Source organism: Juglans microcarpa x Juglans regia, chromosome 2S (assembly GCF_004785595.1).
Source record: "Juglans microcarpa x Juglans regia isolate MS1-56 chromosome 2S, Jm3101_v1.0, whole genome shotgun sequence".
Classification (NCBI taxonomy): domain Eukaryota; kingdom Viridiplantae; phylum Streptophyta; class Magnoliopsida; order Fagales; family Juglandaceae; genus Juglans; species Juglans microcarpa x Juglans regia.
Window position 1 is genome coordinate 9,994,521 of NC_054597.1, and position 17,939 is coordinate 10,012,459.

General features: G+C 32.8%; 1 protein-coding gene across 1 annotated transcript; it reads right to left on the minus strand.

Moving 5' to 3' along the window:
- Positions 1-8,294: 8,294 nt before the first annotated feature.
- Positions 8,295-10,635, minus strand: LOC121252981 (homeobox-leucine zipper protein ATHB-6-like). The gene is made up of 3 exons (XM_041152843.1): positions 9,990-10,635; positions 9,309-9,682; positions 8,295-9,229 (listed from the first exon to the last, which is right to left on the minus strand). Exons 1-3 carry the CDS (start codon positions 10,051-10,053, stop codon positions 8,684-8,686), a joined length of 984 nt encoding a protein of 327 aa, XP_041008777.1. The 5' UTR covers positions 10,054-10,635; the 3' UTR covers positions 8,295-8,683.
- Between the last annotated feature and the right edge of the window lie 7,304 nt (positions 10,636-17,939).

Here is a 17,939-nt window from a genome sequence, read left to right on the forward strand (position 1 = left end):
CCAAAAGCATAAGACCAAAAAAACAAGGGATGCTTTATGTAAAATAAAGAGGTAGCTCAAAGAAAGTATAAATATAGATATATATATATATATATATATATATATATGTTGCAAGATCAAAGTGGAGCATGCTACCCCCTAGGTGTAACCTGCCTTGAAATACTCTTTATTTTATTTTTTTATTACAAAGTGATGTGGATGTTGATGAGTAATGAGTATAGTTTATTAATTAATTAAGGATAAATAAATTAAATGGTTGGGCAAAGGAGGAATTTCGTGGACAGAGAGAGAAAGAGAGAGCAACGTGAAGCACCTGAAGTGGGAAAAAGGAACAACAAAGAGATTCGGTGTCTCTAATTCTCGAATTTGGGTGCTTAGATCCCCTCCTTCCTCCTCCACCCATCCAAAATCATTGCGAAGATGAGCACTTAATAATTACAGTAGTGTTCTTGGGGCTTGCACCCAATGTTTACAACATCACATTACTACATACAGTTTCCCCTTGATTATTTCTTTGTTTTTATCATAAATATTTGCACTCCACAAATAGATTTTCATAAAGATTTGGCTTGAAAAAATTATTAAAAAAAAAAAATCACTTACAAAAGTGGAGCTCGTTATTTTCAAAAAATAAAAATAAAAAAAAGACCAGAATTGTATTGTAATTATTGTGAATGGAGTGTTTTATGTGAATAAATAATCGTTTTGAAAAATAGCTGAATTTATTATTAAAAAATTAATTTTTTTAATATATATTTTATATTTATTCATATTTTTTTTAAAAAAATTGTGTAACGCTTATATATTAAATTTAATTTATCGTGAATAAATTAATGAGAACCATTACTTATATTTTGGTCGTGTTTGAAAGTTGATAATGAAAACTAAAAAACGAACGTGGGAGTTTAGGGTAAAAGACAAAGTAATTAAATAAATAATAAATAATTGGGGGAATTATTTACAAGCTGTTTCTAGAATGTACAGTTTCTTTTGGGTTTTGGGAGCAAAGTGAGGGGGATATGAGTTCTAGAATGTACAGTTGGGAATGCCAAAAAGTCTGGGCATATGTGAGTGCGCACCAATCAGAGGAAGGCAACGAGGAACTCTAGACAATCCTACCCCCTCTCTCTCTCTGTCTCTCTACTCCTCTCCTGATTTCTTGCAATTTTTATGTGATGGTGTCCACGATGACAGTGACGTGTGTGATGCATCACGGGACCCACCTCACATGGCTCTACCGAAACTCGCAACAAAACAAAGGGAAAACTCATAATGGGACCCACAATTAATTAAAAAAATATGTGTATAAATAAATAACTAGGGACCACGGCCATAAAAATATATATATATATTTATTAACAAATTGTAGAGGATTTTTAATAAAATATTTATGTGTTATAATTTAATTATAAAAATTAAATTATAATTATAATTAAAATTATGGAGTGTGAGAATAAATAATGACTGATCAGATATTTTATTTTTAAATATTTATATTGATGAAATATTTTTCTTTAAGAAAAAATTAATTTTTTTAATATAGACCATGACGTCAATTATAAACTTGTAGAATAATATATTTTTTTTATTTAAAATGTGATGGGTAGGAGAGGCTATGACTGAGGTGGGGATGATAGGAGGGGAAATTGGAGCAAAAAGCGAGACTTGGGGGGGTTGTTGGGGACTAGTTTGGAATCTTCCCCAAGCCTACCACAGTACCACTCCCCTATACACCGTCCCAATTCTATCTTATAATATTTGCCACGATTTTAATTTCGGACTCGGCTTCAAGCGAAGTCGAAGATGAGCGAGCCTATTCAAATGAGCCAAGTGTTTTCTAACGAGACGCCACGTCAGCATTGATTTACTCGTCACCCCGCCCTGGGGTTAGCAACCCAGATCGGAGCTGGAGGGTGTAGTGCCATGGCCCCCCCATTTTTGCACTAAGAGGCAGAGTGGGGGCAGAGTAGCAGGTCCCATTTGATTATTTAACGATAAATGTTATTATGCCTTTAATTTATACTATTTATTTTGTCTTCTCGATGTAGCACCACGTGTAATATTAAAAAAAAAAAAATCTTGTGACGTATAAGGAATTTGATATACCAAATTACATATTGATGCTAACATAATTTTTTAAAATTAAAATAAAATAAGAAAAATTTTGAAGAATAAGAAAGTTTTTTGTTTCACGAAAATTATTTTCGTCTCAATTTGTACTATTTTATTAAACAAATGCCTTATATGTTAATATCGGTGTGCGATTTGGTGCTCTAACTCGCTTGCAAGAAGACTTTTCTTTAAAAAAAAAAATTAAAAACTTAAACAGGTAGAGAGGATATAAGGTTTAGACTCAGTTTGTATTCGTAAGTCATCTCAACTCATTTCAATTCATCTCAACTCATCTCACTACTATTCATTATTATTCATCAATTTTAACTCACAAATCTCACTACTATTCACAACTCATCTCATTACTATTCACAACCCATCTCAACTCATCTTCGAATCCAAACGATCTTTATCTTTTTGAGCTTTTGGGTGCCATTTTGTTTCGAATATGTATTTTTTAATTTTTTTAAATAAACCTCATGGCACTACATTATTCGTCAAATGGACAAAGTGAGTAGTATAAAGTAGGAGAAATAGTACTATCACTCATATTTAATATAATAGAAGTGTTATATTTACAAAAAGATCATATAAAAGTAAACGTATAAATTGACATGATTTTATATGATACATTATATTTACTTTACAATAAAAATAGTTTTATAATTTAACTTACCATATCATACCACATCAATTTGTAGATTTATTTTGTTATGAATCTCTTTATAGCTGAAGCATTTTTCTTAATATAAATATTTATAAAGAAAGTCTATTTATAAGGATAATGATACATTCCTAGAGTGTGAAATTTTTTCGCACTTCTTTTAAAAAAATAGTGAGATCTACCATTAAGAAAACAATTATTTTTTTCATATGGATATCAGATTTTTACATATTTTTCAAATGAGATACGTGAGACTAGTATATTCTAGAAATGCAAATATTATTTATTTATAAAGTTCCACGCAGATTTTAATATAAAATTCAAGCATATTTCTTATGTATATCTTCATATTGGTTGTTTAATATATGTATCTTTAGGAGGCGCCTAATTCCCTCTCTCTCTCTCTCTCTCTCTCTCTCAAAAAATTAAGAGCTACAAATTTATTTTCATCGAATGAGTTAGATCATTGAGCTTGCCACCATTAGACCTTTCAAATCTAACCTTTGTAGTTGAAAAGAGACAAGTGCCTTCACAGGCTATCATATATTTTGAAATCTATTGGAATTGGTCTAAACTGTAATCTATCTTTTTTAGTCATCTCTTTCTATGAAGGGTGATGTTGAGTCTCTGTTTAGGTAGATGTGTTTTATCTTGAACATTTGTCTATAGAAAGTATTAACAATAATAAAAACTAGACCAGTCACAAAATGAAATAGTATACTGGTATAGTTCTAAATGCATTATTTTGGTTTATAATGTCATGTTTGATATGAGAATATCCTAAAATCTATTCAATCATAGCTGTAAATTTTTCTGATAAATAAATGATGATAATTTTTCTTCAATATATATATATACAAACACATAATTACTCATGACACCTATCAAAATAAGTATGATCCTAGAAGGGCCAGTCCAAATCTTTATGCTTCGCTTACCACAGCTGATATAAATGATTGAAAAAGATAATAATTATAAGAAATAGACGTTGACTTTGTAAAAGACTATGGTATTGGATTGTTTGTATACGTGCGTATTAGAATTGTTCGGTTTTTCCTTTTTTCTATTCTTGGATTGTCGGTAGATATCGGTATAAGTTTTTATTTTCTTAAGAAATACATTTCCTTTTTTCAAAACTCAATGAATTTGATAAATATTTTTATTGTAAACCAAATTATTGAAGAGTACAACAGGTTTAGAAGTAAAAATATTTATCTTATCTCATCATTGCAATTGATTTTCTAAATTATTATACAAAATATAATAAACAATTTAACTTATAAAATCCAAAATTAATAAAATTGATACTGGGAATTCTCTCGCTCTAAACTCTCTCCCTTCTCTCTAAACTTTCTCAAAAAAATCTCCAGCTAGAAGCTCTCTTCCTCCCCTGTCTGATTTTCCTTCCAGTGTAGTGTTTAATTTTTTGTTTCTTGTTTTTGTTTTTAGGCCAAATAAAGGAGAATTGCCGATCTGAGATCTTATGACGACCAAAAGCCTACATGCGCCCAACTTTGGTGTTGCCCAGTCGCCGATCTACAAGATCACTGAACGCTACACCAAACGGAGTGGCGGGTAGCCCGCATGCACGGGTTGAAGTTCTCGGAGCTGTCAACGCATGGCTTCCAAGTGCCATCGAGAAGCTCTCTATCGACGCAATGCTCGGCATTTTTGGGACCTCTACTCCAGGACTTTCAAGATCGACCGTTCGCCTTCCTCCCAGAGCAACGCGTGCCCTGCACAGGCCATTGCAACCTCTTTGTGTTCTGTTTTCTGTTTATTACAGTGTTTTTACAAAATAAAAAACCAAAAACATAGTACCCTCTGGTCCAATGGGAAGGTCCCCCCCTCCGCTTAGCCGGTGTTTTGGTGGGGTTTTGTGCACCCAACTCCGCTTAGTCGAGATATGGGTTTTGTCACCAGGTTCTATTACCTTTGTTGTGGATCAAGTTGTGTTATCTCTTATATTTAAATCTTTAGAAATTTACTGTCTGAACTAGACTATGTCAGTCACGAAAGTGTGTTGGAAAGTTATTAACGGTTGTAAATGGCTTGTTTTCAAATCATCTTTGTAATGTCCTCTATTAATGAATAGAATGTGCTCCGTTATTATATATAAAAAAAAAACAATTCAATTTTTTTAAATTTTATAATAATAATAATAATATTAATATTAATATTTTAATAATAATTTATTTAATTTTTAACTTTTATCTAATCCCACTATTAAATAAAAAATAATAGGATTACTACTCTAGTAGCATTTTCCAATTAGATAATGTGATGGCTCATTGTTTTGAAGTCCTTTAATTTCAACTGAGCATCTTCCAAATAGATAATAAGTTGAGATGGTTTGTGAGTAATAGAATAAAAATCGAATTATTTATTATATTTTATATAAAATTTTAAAAAAATTATTTTGAAATTTAAAAAAATTAAATTATTTATTATATTTTATATAAAAATTTGAGAGATTTATAATAATAAAATTAGATAAATTAAGATGAGTTGAACTGAATTTTAAATTCAAAGAGCGCCCTAATCACAGGGAGAACGGATTTTCCGCTGCTCGCCAAAAACCGTACACAGATTTTGGGTGCAGAAGAAAAGTAAAAAAAAAAGAAAAAAAAAACTCGGAAAAAGGGGAAAAAGGAAAAGATGATATGCTTTATCGAGGGATGGACAGGTGGACTACGTGGCAGAGTGTGATGGAATTGGTTCTTCTGGGTTTCTCTTTCATGGCTTTGCCTTTAGAAATGAGAGAAAAGGAAAAAAAAAGAAAAGGGATTGGTGTGTGTTAAGGAAGTGATATGTGGTGTAAAGTTTTGAACAGATAAAAAAAAGGTTGAGGGATGTTACGGACGACCAAAAGCTGCGGCTCCCAACCTACAACACGTTACACGTATATTTTTGGGATCTAATCATCCGGCACATCTTTTTATGCCCCCATCTCCCTTTAATTTTGTTTTTTGGCATTTTATTTTTTTATTGTTAAATTAATTTAACAAAAATTATTTAACTAAAAAAAATTAATCGATGCAATATATTAGATTATAAAATTATTTTTTATGTTAAATTTGTATTTTTTTTTTATGAATATACCATCTCTTTTAATTCTAAGTACCATTTAACTCGTTTTTTTCTTATATATAGAAAAGAAAATCCTAAATATAAAAATTAATTTTCATGATAGCGGTTGTAAACATTAGGTTTAATACCTAGCAAAAAAAAAAAAAAAAAAACCATTGAAATGAAAAATTAATGCTGAAAAATGTTATCATTATCTTTTTAATCATAACTTTCTTTATTATTATTATTATTATTGATGTTATTAAAAATTTATTTATTACTTCATTTATTTGATACTTATTAAGAAATGATAACAAAAATAATCATAAAACGATAATGTATATCATTTGTTATTAAAGAATTGTAATTTTTTTTTTTATAATCTAAATTTTCTATTTGAAAAATCGGATTACACGTCGTCAAGCTATAAGCTCTTAACAAAGAATTGTGCTTTTCAAATTGATATTTGACCTTCTACAATGCCAAATTTGTGATCATTTACAACCCAAACTAACTACCAAATCCGTATTAAAAAAAAAAAGAAAGAAAAGAAATAGGCATTTGAAGAGATTTTGACGTAAGTCAGTTAGACAGATAAGCTTTGGAAAGCAAGTAATCTTCCAAGGTTTATGACGTAATTTATTTGTTTTTCTTTATCATCCTATTTTCTGTTTGTATTTTATAAGTTTTACACGTGTCTCTTGTTTTATGATAGTTACTTAAGAAAGTAAGTTTTATGAAAATGACATACTCCACATGTTTGGGTTTTATTATTTTATTTACATTATTATTTTAAAATATAATATAATATATGTAAGGGTGATGTTACATAGAAGGAGAGTCACCGAGAGTGTTCACCGAGTGAGCAAAAATTATAGGGAGCAATGTAACTCCCCAAAAATTAAAAAATATTATATCCCATAGAGATTTCCTCTTATATTTCTATTCTCTCTCACATCCACTCTCATGCCTTTCTTTATCATTTATAATAATTAAACCTTTTTTTATCTATGTATAAAATCTTAGAATTTGAAAAAAATATTATCATTACAAATGATTAATTTTGAAAATATTACAGTTTTCAAGAGATAAATAATTAAATTTTTTTAAGAATTATTAGAGATTAATAGTTTAAAACACAAGGAGAAAGATAAATAACTGAATAGTTAAGAAAATGTAAAAAGAAATGAGTTAAAAAATAATAAAGAAATATTATTTGAATACAATAGGAAAAGAATATGGAATGAGATGTAAAAGATTTTAGAAAGATGATCAAAACTTAGGGAAAATTTTAAAGAACGATTATTTTTAGCTAAAACATAGAAGAAGAAAAAGTTACTTATCCAGATATGGACGCTCTTAAATATTAAAAAAAATATAAACTCATTAAAAAATACTTTCTACGTATTAAAAAAAATGGGTACGCAAAATCGGTGGAATCCTCGGTGAGAGTAATGTTTTCCAAAATATAAACCTAAGTTCCCCAATTACCACCTCTTTTGCAATGCAACATCTAAACCTCCCATCACATAACACATATAACAAGAATTTGCACACTTAAAATATTACCGTTAATATGGAGAAAATACGTAACATAGTCTATATTTCAAATTAAGAGAGGCTGTTAAAATATGAATTGATTGACTAATTTCAATAAGAATATAAAATGAATCTAAATAGTTTCATAAGTGGTAATTAATGTATTTAATGTCAATTGTTAACATATTTTTGGCTCATATATTCTCAAACTATAAAAGAAGATAAAATACTATTAAGTTAGCAGTTAGACTCTACCCCAGATATTGCAACACCATCTTTCAAAAAAAATAAAGAAAAAAGATATTGCAACACCATATAGAGACGAGAGTTGAAGCCGTCCCTAATCAACAGTATTTTCATTTATTTTTCCTTCAATTCCTTGGTGACAGTATTTGGAGGTAAGATTTGAGAAATGATTTTTTACAATCATGAAATGAAATATACAAACTTCACGTAATTTCTTTAAAAAATTTGAATATATATGAAATTTACTAAATCTCATTCTCTTATAAAAAGATTACGCGATATTTATATACAATTATATTTAATATAAACGATTATATTTAACATTATTCGTTTTGAGAAATGATGTCAGCTACTCTAGGCTGTCTATATGTTGCTCTTTCACTGCATAATGTGTTAAATAAGAATACTAGTCTTTTTTTTTTTTTTTTTTTATCATTATAAGATGGACCTAAAAGGAAAAATGAAATTCTTTAATCACAAAAAAAATTATATAAATTAATATAATTTCATATAATAAAATAGATATGATAAATCGGAGATTGTGTTAATTTATAAAATTATTTTTATATAATATCTTTGCTCAAATATGAGTATTATTTTCAAAATTAAATCCTAAAAGAAAAGAAAATGGAAAACAAAGGGGAGAGAGAGAGAGAGAGAGAGAGAGAGAGAATCGATGATTATTTCTCCATTAGAGACATTTTTTACAGCCAGACATTTTTTGATTTGGGGTTTCGTTCTTTTGGTGGCAGTAGCAGAGAGCTGAATTACGATCTAATTCCCTCCCGCACGGCTTTTAGGCTCGTAGAGATCATCAAAGAGAAAGAATAAAGAAAGTCGTCTCCCTCTCTCTCTCCGCTCCGTTTCTCGTTCAACTTCTCCAACCTCTACCATTTTTTTTTCTTGCTAAATTCACCGGATTATGCTACGTACGGACCCCAGTACGCTTCCACTGTACAATAGTACTCTTCGACTTGGAGCTCACTTATGGTTGGTTTCTTGATCTATTTATTTATGGCAATAACATCGGAACAGACATGGGTTTTCTTCCTTTTAGTTCCACTGCGGATCCGGATAGCACCATTGAAGGGTCGGAGCTTGCTCGTCCGAGAAGATATTGCAGGCCTCTTCTCCGCTAAAGAAATTGTGCTCCTCCATTTTCACATACTGTGTCTGGAATGGTTTCTGGAACTGGAAGCAGGTGATCGACGAAGATGACGGCGATGACGATGAGCAATTGAATTTCAGGGAAGACGACGCAGGCGACATCAAGAGCTGCTGATTTTGAAGGAACCCACCAGAGGAAGAAATCGCGGCGTTGGGGCTGTTGTCCTCGTTCAAGATCGCGCTCGAGTCGCTGTCCGACGAGCCGTCCTTGAAGTCCACCTGGAAGAGCGAGGCCCCAACTCCATTAATGTTGTGGTTGAAGCAGTCAAAGTGCAAGTCTTTGGAGTCGGATGCAGGCAGAGGAGGAGTATCCGGAGCTGATTTGCTCTGTTCCATCGGTTGGTCATCAGATTCGTGCACGAACATTTCTTCCTTCACTGAAAGAGTGCTCCCTGCGTTTTCTTTTTCGAGCTTTGCTTTTAATTCCTTTATCTGCACAACAGTCAAAGAAATCATAATGAGAACTTCACGCATTCACGAAGAGCTAGAAATGGTGGATTGCTGATGTTACCTCTTTGAGCAGAGCTTCATTGTCATGTTGAAGGGCATCGTAGTTGAGCTTTAGACCTTCGTAATTGCCTTTGAGAACGCCATAATCTCTCTCCAATTGCTTGGTTTTCCACCGGGCTCGGCGGTTTTGGAACCAAACAGCAACTTGTCTAGGTTGCAAACCAAGTTCTTGGGCTAGCTTAACTTTTCTGTCGGGTTCGAGCTTGTTTTCCACCTCGAAGTTCTTCTCCAAAGCCTTGACTTGGTCGACGCTCAATCGACGCTTCTTCTCGGCTATGTGGCCGGTTTCTTCAATACAACCTTCTTCGTCTAAGCCGTCCAACATGGACTGGAACTCCCTACCGTAGACATGGTTGTTTCTTGGACTGTGTTCCTCTGCATCAATGAAAAACAGAGAATTGAGGGATATGTCTTCGTCCCTGGCAATAGACAACATATAAGACTAGAACCATAAAACACAAAAAGGGAAAACAAAAATGAAAGGGCTCCAAAGATCCAAAACATGACAAACAACTTAGCAAATCTGGAGAGTTCGTAGAGGTGTCTGAAAATTGTTAAGGAGATTGATCATTAACAGATAAAAAGAGACAGGAAAACACAAACACACACAAGGTCATGTCTGAATCCTAGAAATACAACAATGAAAGTAAGGAGTTAAATTAATGGACTCTTTATTCAAAACCTGCAGTTGGGCAGATGGAGATCAGAGCACCTAGTGAGTCTGAGCTGCCAAGTGATCTCTTCATGACTGAAAAGAAAAAGAAGTCGCCAAACAGGATCTGGGGGGGGTCCTGTTCTTCTTCGTTAGTCTTTGTTTTTTATGTTTTCAGTAGGATCTTTTAAGAGCTCAAGGGGTTGCTGCTTATAGCAAAGTCGTGTTCGTGTTCGCTTAAGAGAAGACCAATGAATACGAATCCCCATGTTTTGGACCACTCCAAAATGTACAGAGCTGTATGCAATTGTACATCCACTTCTCTCGCTCGGTTCCCCTATCTTTCCCCAATTTCGATTCTTCTCCCTCCGAACCCATCAAGAGAAGAAAAAAGAAAGAAAAATCCAACTAAAAAACACCAACCCAAGAGACAAAAAAACCCAAACAGGCAAGCAAAACTCTCAACCCACGAGCAGAAGTAAACGTATAAATTATCTCACTCCACTCTTTCTCTCTCTCTCTACATCATTACCCAATCAATTTACAAGCTAGTTTTTGCAGATCTATTCTAGTCTTTGACTGTTTATCTACAATGGAGAACCAGTTAGAGAGAGAGACAGAGAGGATGGAGTGAGATTTGTAAGTGAACCAGTTCACAACCCAGCTGGCCTCACAGTCTCACTTTCTCTGTCTTTAAATAAACCAATTTGGGTCCGATGTGGGGTTAGAATCTTAACTGGGGTTAGGTATACTACTGCAGCAAATGAAATGAACACAAAATTCATTCCAAATTCAACTCTAGCTCCACCGCCTATAGCCGGTGTACTTCCGGTTTTCGTCCGTTTTGTGAGGCATATTCTTTTATTATTATTATTATTTTAAATTTAAAAGTCTCTATAAGGCTCGGCTTCAATAACGGCTCCGCTCAATCGTAGCTCAACAAGATTTGGGTGGCAGCGTATCGTGCAGACCGTGTACCGTAGCGTGGTCGGTGAAATTAATCGGCGATTAAAATAATTGTGTTAGTATGGTTTGGGATACCAAGATGGGTCCTAAACCCGAATAGAGGAATGTATGATTTACTATTTACTCTCGAGTAATGTTATACACCATATTTTTATCTTATTTTTATTATATTAAATAATATATGACATATTTATTACTATTAGATGATAAAGAAGCATATAATAAATTATTATTTAATGATGATAAATATGTCATATCATACTTAGTGAGATGAAAGTGAGATGATATATAGAATTTTCCTTTGCTCTCATATTCAATATTTATAAATTTTTTATAGATTCTATACACTATACTACTATCTTATTTTCATCCTATTAAGTAAGATGTGACGCATTTATCACTATTAAATGATTATTTATTACATATTTCTTTATCATCTAATGTTATGAAAGTGCCACATACTAGTTAGCATGATCAAAATATAATGAGAGTGTGCTGTATAATATTACTCTTTTAAGAGATGACCTGCCATTCTTTCTTTTGGGACCATGGTTAATCATTAAAGTCATCATACTTTAATAGTCTCATCATCAATAGTAAATTGCTAAATGCAATAGTGTAAAGAGAAATATTTTAGTCATAAAAATTATACAAAAGTAACCTTACAATTAATGTGACTTCATGTCTTTCATCAGATTGTAAAATTATTTTTATTATAAAATAAATTTAAAAAATCACATTAGTTTTTGGAAAGTTAAATCAAGGCTTCAATTAACAATGTTTTTAATACGGAGATCCTTACAAATCGTCCATGTATTACTACTTCTTTTGGTTCTGAACAAAATCTAATTGTCATCAATAGGCTCTTCAATGATCAGTCCTTGGTCACTTATCATGGGGAGTTCCATGGCAGGAGACAAATGGTAATTAAAGTGTTGACTTTATCGAACACATTAATCATATTTTTTCAAAAAGGATAAGTCATGTTCTCAAATAAGTTCTCATTTGACAATCGATAGTTCATCCTCAGTTCTTGACCTCCTTCATTGTTACTATCCCAAATGAAAGCAACGTATTTCGAATCTTTTAGATTAGCTTTTAAGATTGTTAATAATAATCGTAAGCATACTATTTTACTTCAAAATTTTCCGGAAAAAAGTTCCATGAAAAAAGAAAAACAAAAAAAATGTACCATACTATTAAATGAAAACTCTTAATCGTCCTATATGAACAAATTGTACTTACAAAAAATTTTTTAACGAGAGCTTGTGACTCTCAGAATTAGTTGAGATTTTGTTCTCAGACACTCGGTGTCAATAAAAAAAAGGATATAAACAAATTAAGGACTAGTTTGGATAGTAAAATAAGATGAGATGAAATGATTTTAGATGAGTTAAATAAAATATTATTAAAATATTATTTTTTAATATTATTATTGTTTTATGATTTAAAAAAAATTAAATTGTTTATTATATTTTATATAAAAATTTAAAAAAATTGTAATGATGAAATAGGATATATTAAGAATATTTTTATATCCAAACGGGATCTTATTAAATACAAACAGTGAATTAAATATAAAAATAATCTAATTCCCCTATCATTGACAAGCTAAGGACATATTCATAATATTAGCTGAGGTAGTCAGTAGGTTCCTTTCCATTGTTCAGACTCTATTTTATAAGTGGGACGCATGGGTTAGACTACCTATTTTATTGGGCCTAAGGTGCGGAAATCCTATATTTTTTTTACAGTTTTTTTCCACTGATATCGAATTTGGCTTTATGTGCTCTTATTTAAAAATTCAATGAATGAAAAAAGAATTAATAAACCATACAATTAAATGAAGAGTCTTATTCACCTGATATATACAAAGTTAAACATTGGCCAACCATTGAATATAAAAATCATCCCATATGGATTAGAAAACAAAGTCTCTAAGGTTGTAAAGCCTGGAGGTTTTGCAGCATATTTTATTCCTTGAGAGGATTTCCAAATTCTCCAGGCATTTTCAGGTCGCAAGATTGTTAAATTTAAGATGGAACTCAATTTATCTCCAAGCACGTTGGTTCGAAGATAATAGATTGGGTGAAAATGGAGCAGTTTTATGGCTAGTATGGTTTTGATCGGGCTCTCTCCCCCTCCCAGAGACCCCTCATGAACTTGCCATACGGACCAATAAGAGAATGGGAAAATCCCTCTACAAAGATATTACAATTTCAATTTACATCCAAGGTATTTTTAAATAATGGATAAATAAAGAAAAAATATATATATTTTAGGATTATAAAAGTCCATGTCTATTGAGCAAGACATCAGGATGAGTAACCTCTCGAGGAATTCTTGAATTGCACCCCTTCTTACTTTTTTATATACTAGCAGTGATTTAACGTACAAAGCACGTTTGCCACGTTTACCTAATTGGAAGACAAAATAAAATTTTTGAAAATAATATACGCAAACATCTATAAATTTTCATCATTCTCTACTTTAATAAGAAGAGTTTGTTCAAACCGCATAATTTCTATGAATTTCTCTACATTTCTTTTGGGTTGATCATCTATACGGGAAAGATCAATTGCAAATATTTTGGAATATAATATAATTGTAGAAAATTATTTTATCTAAATGCATTTAGTTAATTAAGAATATTATAAGATTTAAATTATGTTAAAAACTTTAATTATTTATATGGTTTTATTTTCTTAAAAATATTTATCAAAACTTCATCATTTATTTAATGATAAAAGATTAGTATTTTATAAATTAAAGTTGATTTCAAATGTATCATATGATATTTATTTTTTAATTATCTATTTTAAGTGAGTTTATTTAAATGTATGATTTGATCTATCGTTAGATCAAATCTAGAAATTCAAGATGAAGGGTTGGGATTTAAAGGTCCAAATCCTAACTTTTCCCTCTTCCCTCTCTCTCCTCCCTCCAGCCGCATGCCCTTCTCCTTCTCGATCTCTCTTCTCCTCCCAGCGCCTCCGGCCTCTATTGCCGTGTCACCACCAAGCCCAATCACCGGTGACCTTCTCCACGTTCAATCTCCTCCCCACAGATCTCTCTCTCTCTCTCCCCGCAATAGGCCGAAGCCCATAGCCTTCTCCCTCTAATTTCCCTCCATCGCGCCGCCACCGTGCCATCGTGAGCAGCTCCTCCCACGACCTTCGACAGCCACCTCTTCCCCACAACGCAACTCCCCGACGCAGCGCTCGTAGCTCCTTTACATGCACGGGTTTCTCCTCGTAGCGCCGCTGTTAGCCAAGCCCACGCCACGGCACCACCACGACGGCCTAGATCCGCCACCTACAGCCCACGATGCCACCACCAGCCTTCTGGCACCTCCCCTGCTCCTCCATGCCCAGCCGAGCCTCTACCTCTCCCATTTTGTGATTTTATAAATTTGTACATTTTGTAATTATGTAGAATTAGGATGATTTACGATGAGTTTGTGATCATCCTACAGTGATTTTGAGATGATTCACGGTGAGTTTGGTCTGTGCATGCTGTGATATGTTGTGGTGATTTTGTGATCCGTTGTGGTGATTTTGTGGTATTTTGGGAAGAATATTGTTGTGAGATGTAGAGAGGGACGAAGAAGAAAAACGGAAAACAAAAGTACTGTTCATTGGGCGATAGATGCTTTTAAGTATAAGGAGATATAATTTAACAAATAATCAACAGTGCTGAGTTGATTTATAAATGGTAATATTTTATGAGTCTCATTGTGATGTATTTAATATGTTGAGATATGTATTTAAATATATGAAATAAGTTGAAATGATTTTAACTTTTTTTAAGAAGTTGAAAAGGTAATGAATCCCATCAATAATTGGTTTAAGATAGGCTGAGGCAAGTTTGTGTTCCAAACATAGCAAATGCTAAATTCATTGTTAGATATATGTAATTAGTGGAAGTATTAATATACTCTCCTTAAGTAACTTACAACTATAATAGAGATTTATAGTGTACTCTAGCATATTTGGGTAATGAGATGAAATGATAATTCTGTTAATAGTAATGAAATGATTTGAGTTAAAATGTTTTATTAGGTTTTAGAAAAGAAAAAAGAAAAAAGTTAATAAAATATTATAAAGTTAAAACGTAGTTAAACTATAATATTTTAATATAATTTTTATTTTGAGATTTGAAAAATTATATTATTTATAGAGTTTGGAAAAATTATAATAATTAAGCAATGATTAGATGAAAAAATTTAATATTTAAAATTGAAAAATGTGTTTGAATTATGTTTAGAAATAAAATTTTGAGCTTAAATCATCTCTATTCCCAAACAAATCCTTAGAACACAGATGACAAGATACTCTAATCCAATTACAATACCATGCAATTAAAATTTTACGATAGCCTATGATAAAATGAGAGTATCACATATCTTTACTTGAAGAGTACATTCTTTTTTTTTTTTTTTTTTTTTTTTTTTTGTCGGGAAACCTCTCCAAGGCAGGAAGGGCCTTTCGGATCCACCCTGCAGAGTAAATTTCGATCTCGTACACCACATTTTTGAAAATTTTTTTACATAAAACTGATTAAATTACTTACTTTTTATCAAGAATATAGTCTTAAAGGATTGTTTGTAATTATAAAGTGTTCAAACTTAAATTTTAAAGGAGTAATATCTCAAAATTAAGCTTTTCACCACTGGGCCATCCCTCGGAGTTATATCTAATAATTACTCAACCAAAACGCCCACGTGCCATGATAGACATGCGTCAAACCCGGATAAGGCTAAAACTGATGACCATGAACAACCGAAGTTGATCCAGTCCAATGCATGGCAAAGCAAAATCCAATGTAATATTTGAACAACCTAAGATCAGACCGACCCTTTTTTTTTTTTTGTCACCCACAGCTCTTGTACTGTCAATTTACACAAGACTACAATATGTCAACAGTTGCTAAACGATGCGGTGCCATTTTTTAAGCAGAACTTCCCAACCTGGGATAAGGCACAGGCACAAGTGGGGTTTTTAGCTGTAATATGTTCGTCAAAGAACCAGAGCCCACCACCTAACACAGATTTGTTTCTTTCTTCTACGTAAGGACCTGCCCCACAAATTCTAACACCACCACTTTAGGTGTGGTTCTCTTGTTTCCACACAGCCATCCCCATACAGAAGGAAACTGCTGTGTTCGAGATTGAATTTGCATTGGCAATCCAGGAAAAGGGTAGAGTAGAGAGAGAAAAAAAAATCTTTAAAAAGGCAATATAAGTGGAAACGACACCCAACAGAAACACTGGACCATTAATTTTGGTCAAATCGAAACCAGAATTCCATCCCCACCATAAAATTTGGGTAGTGGGTGAAGTCCCTTGAGATGATGCTCATCCAAGTAATAAGAACTCTCGATTAGAGCTCTGTTAGTGACTGACAAATAGTGAACTGGGTAATATATGTGAGACTGATAGAACCAGTATCTTACTACGACGAAAAGTGATAAATTGCAATCCACTTAGGGTTGGAACAAATCACAAGTTTTGTACTCTTTATGATAATTCCAAATAAACTATAAACTCTTGTATTTATAGCCGTGCACTCTTGACCATATAAGAAAACCTACTCCTATTCTAATTAGAATAGCAATCCTAACGAACATGAACTAGTTTAAAGCAATAAAATAACTGAAAGCCATAATAACTCTTCCTAGAATAAAACATAACTTCAACCCACTTTGTGTCCTATTCCACTGTGGCTTCTCTACGAAGTAGTAGAATTCCAAGTTCCGTTTGCATCAGAGACAAGACTGCATGGTGATTTGTGAGTGGGAAACAATGATTGGGGTCGCTGACTTAATCAGAAAAGCTTCTGGAAAAGATTTCGTTATTTCTTCAGGTTCATTATGTAGATATGATGAGCACAACTTCAAAAGCACCATAATGATAAGTCTTTGAAGAAAGCCACAAAAAAAATGTCTACACAAAATGATTAATATCTCCAAGGGCATGGGTAATTGTCAATGGCTAAAACTTGCCCGCACTTTAATGGCCAAAAAGGTGAAAAACCTCAGTAACAAACCTGTACTAACGTGAGAAAACACACACATCATCCTCTTCCTGAACAGCCTAAAAACTACGTATTTGGTTCAGCTTGGGTTTCAACTTGTTGCACTGGTCGGAGGACAAGAAACTTATACGGTACTCCATAAGCCAGAATATATTTTGACGAGAACGGTGTTTCAACGTGGAACACATGATCTAATTTGATTAAAGTTTAAAGAAGGGCAAAAAGCAAGCTTTACAACAAGACAAACAACTTTTATGACAGCTTTTTCTTTCAATAGCAAGAGTCAATTTTCACAACTAGCTAAAACTTTAAGCACGTCGGGATTTAAATCCTTCCAATTCTGCGGCCGCAGATACTATGGATTTAAAAAATCTTTGCTCGTGGCAACCAGCTAGATTTGGACCCACAACCTTAAGATCACGACACACATCTTTTGATGAGAAACTGGTACCTAATCTCCAACATGGTTTTGCTAATCCTCTAACTAAAACCATTGCTGTAATAATTTCTCCAATAGCAATGGGACCTCAGAGAAGGTTGCAAACTTCAGAAGGGAAAAAAAGAAAAGGGAAATCAAAAGAAAAAGAAGAGGTTTGGGAATATTATAGAGACATACGTAGTATAGAAATATAAAGGAGAGGTGCACAGTTATCCATCCATTAATTCGACTTTTTAGAGGCAAAAGCAAACTAATCACCTCCCCCCAAATTAACTGCCAAAATCTGAATCCCATCAATTTCATCGCTCCATTGCATGATGGATATCACGTGACTTTTCATTGATGGCTATTTTATTTCCAGAAGAAGAGAATGAATAGTCAAGTTTGAGTTAAATGTTTCAATAGTGATACTAAACAGACAGAAACTGCTTCCGCGAGTTCCAATGCTTTAGAGCCTAGAAAAGTAAGAGGTCTTTTTGTTTTGGGTTAGCTCCTGGGGCCTACGAGAGTGTGCAGAGAATCCAACATGGGTACAAAACA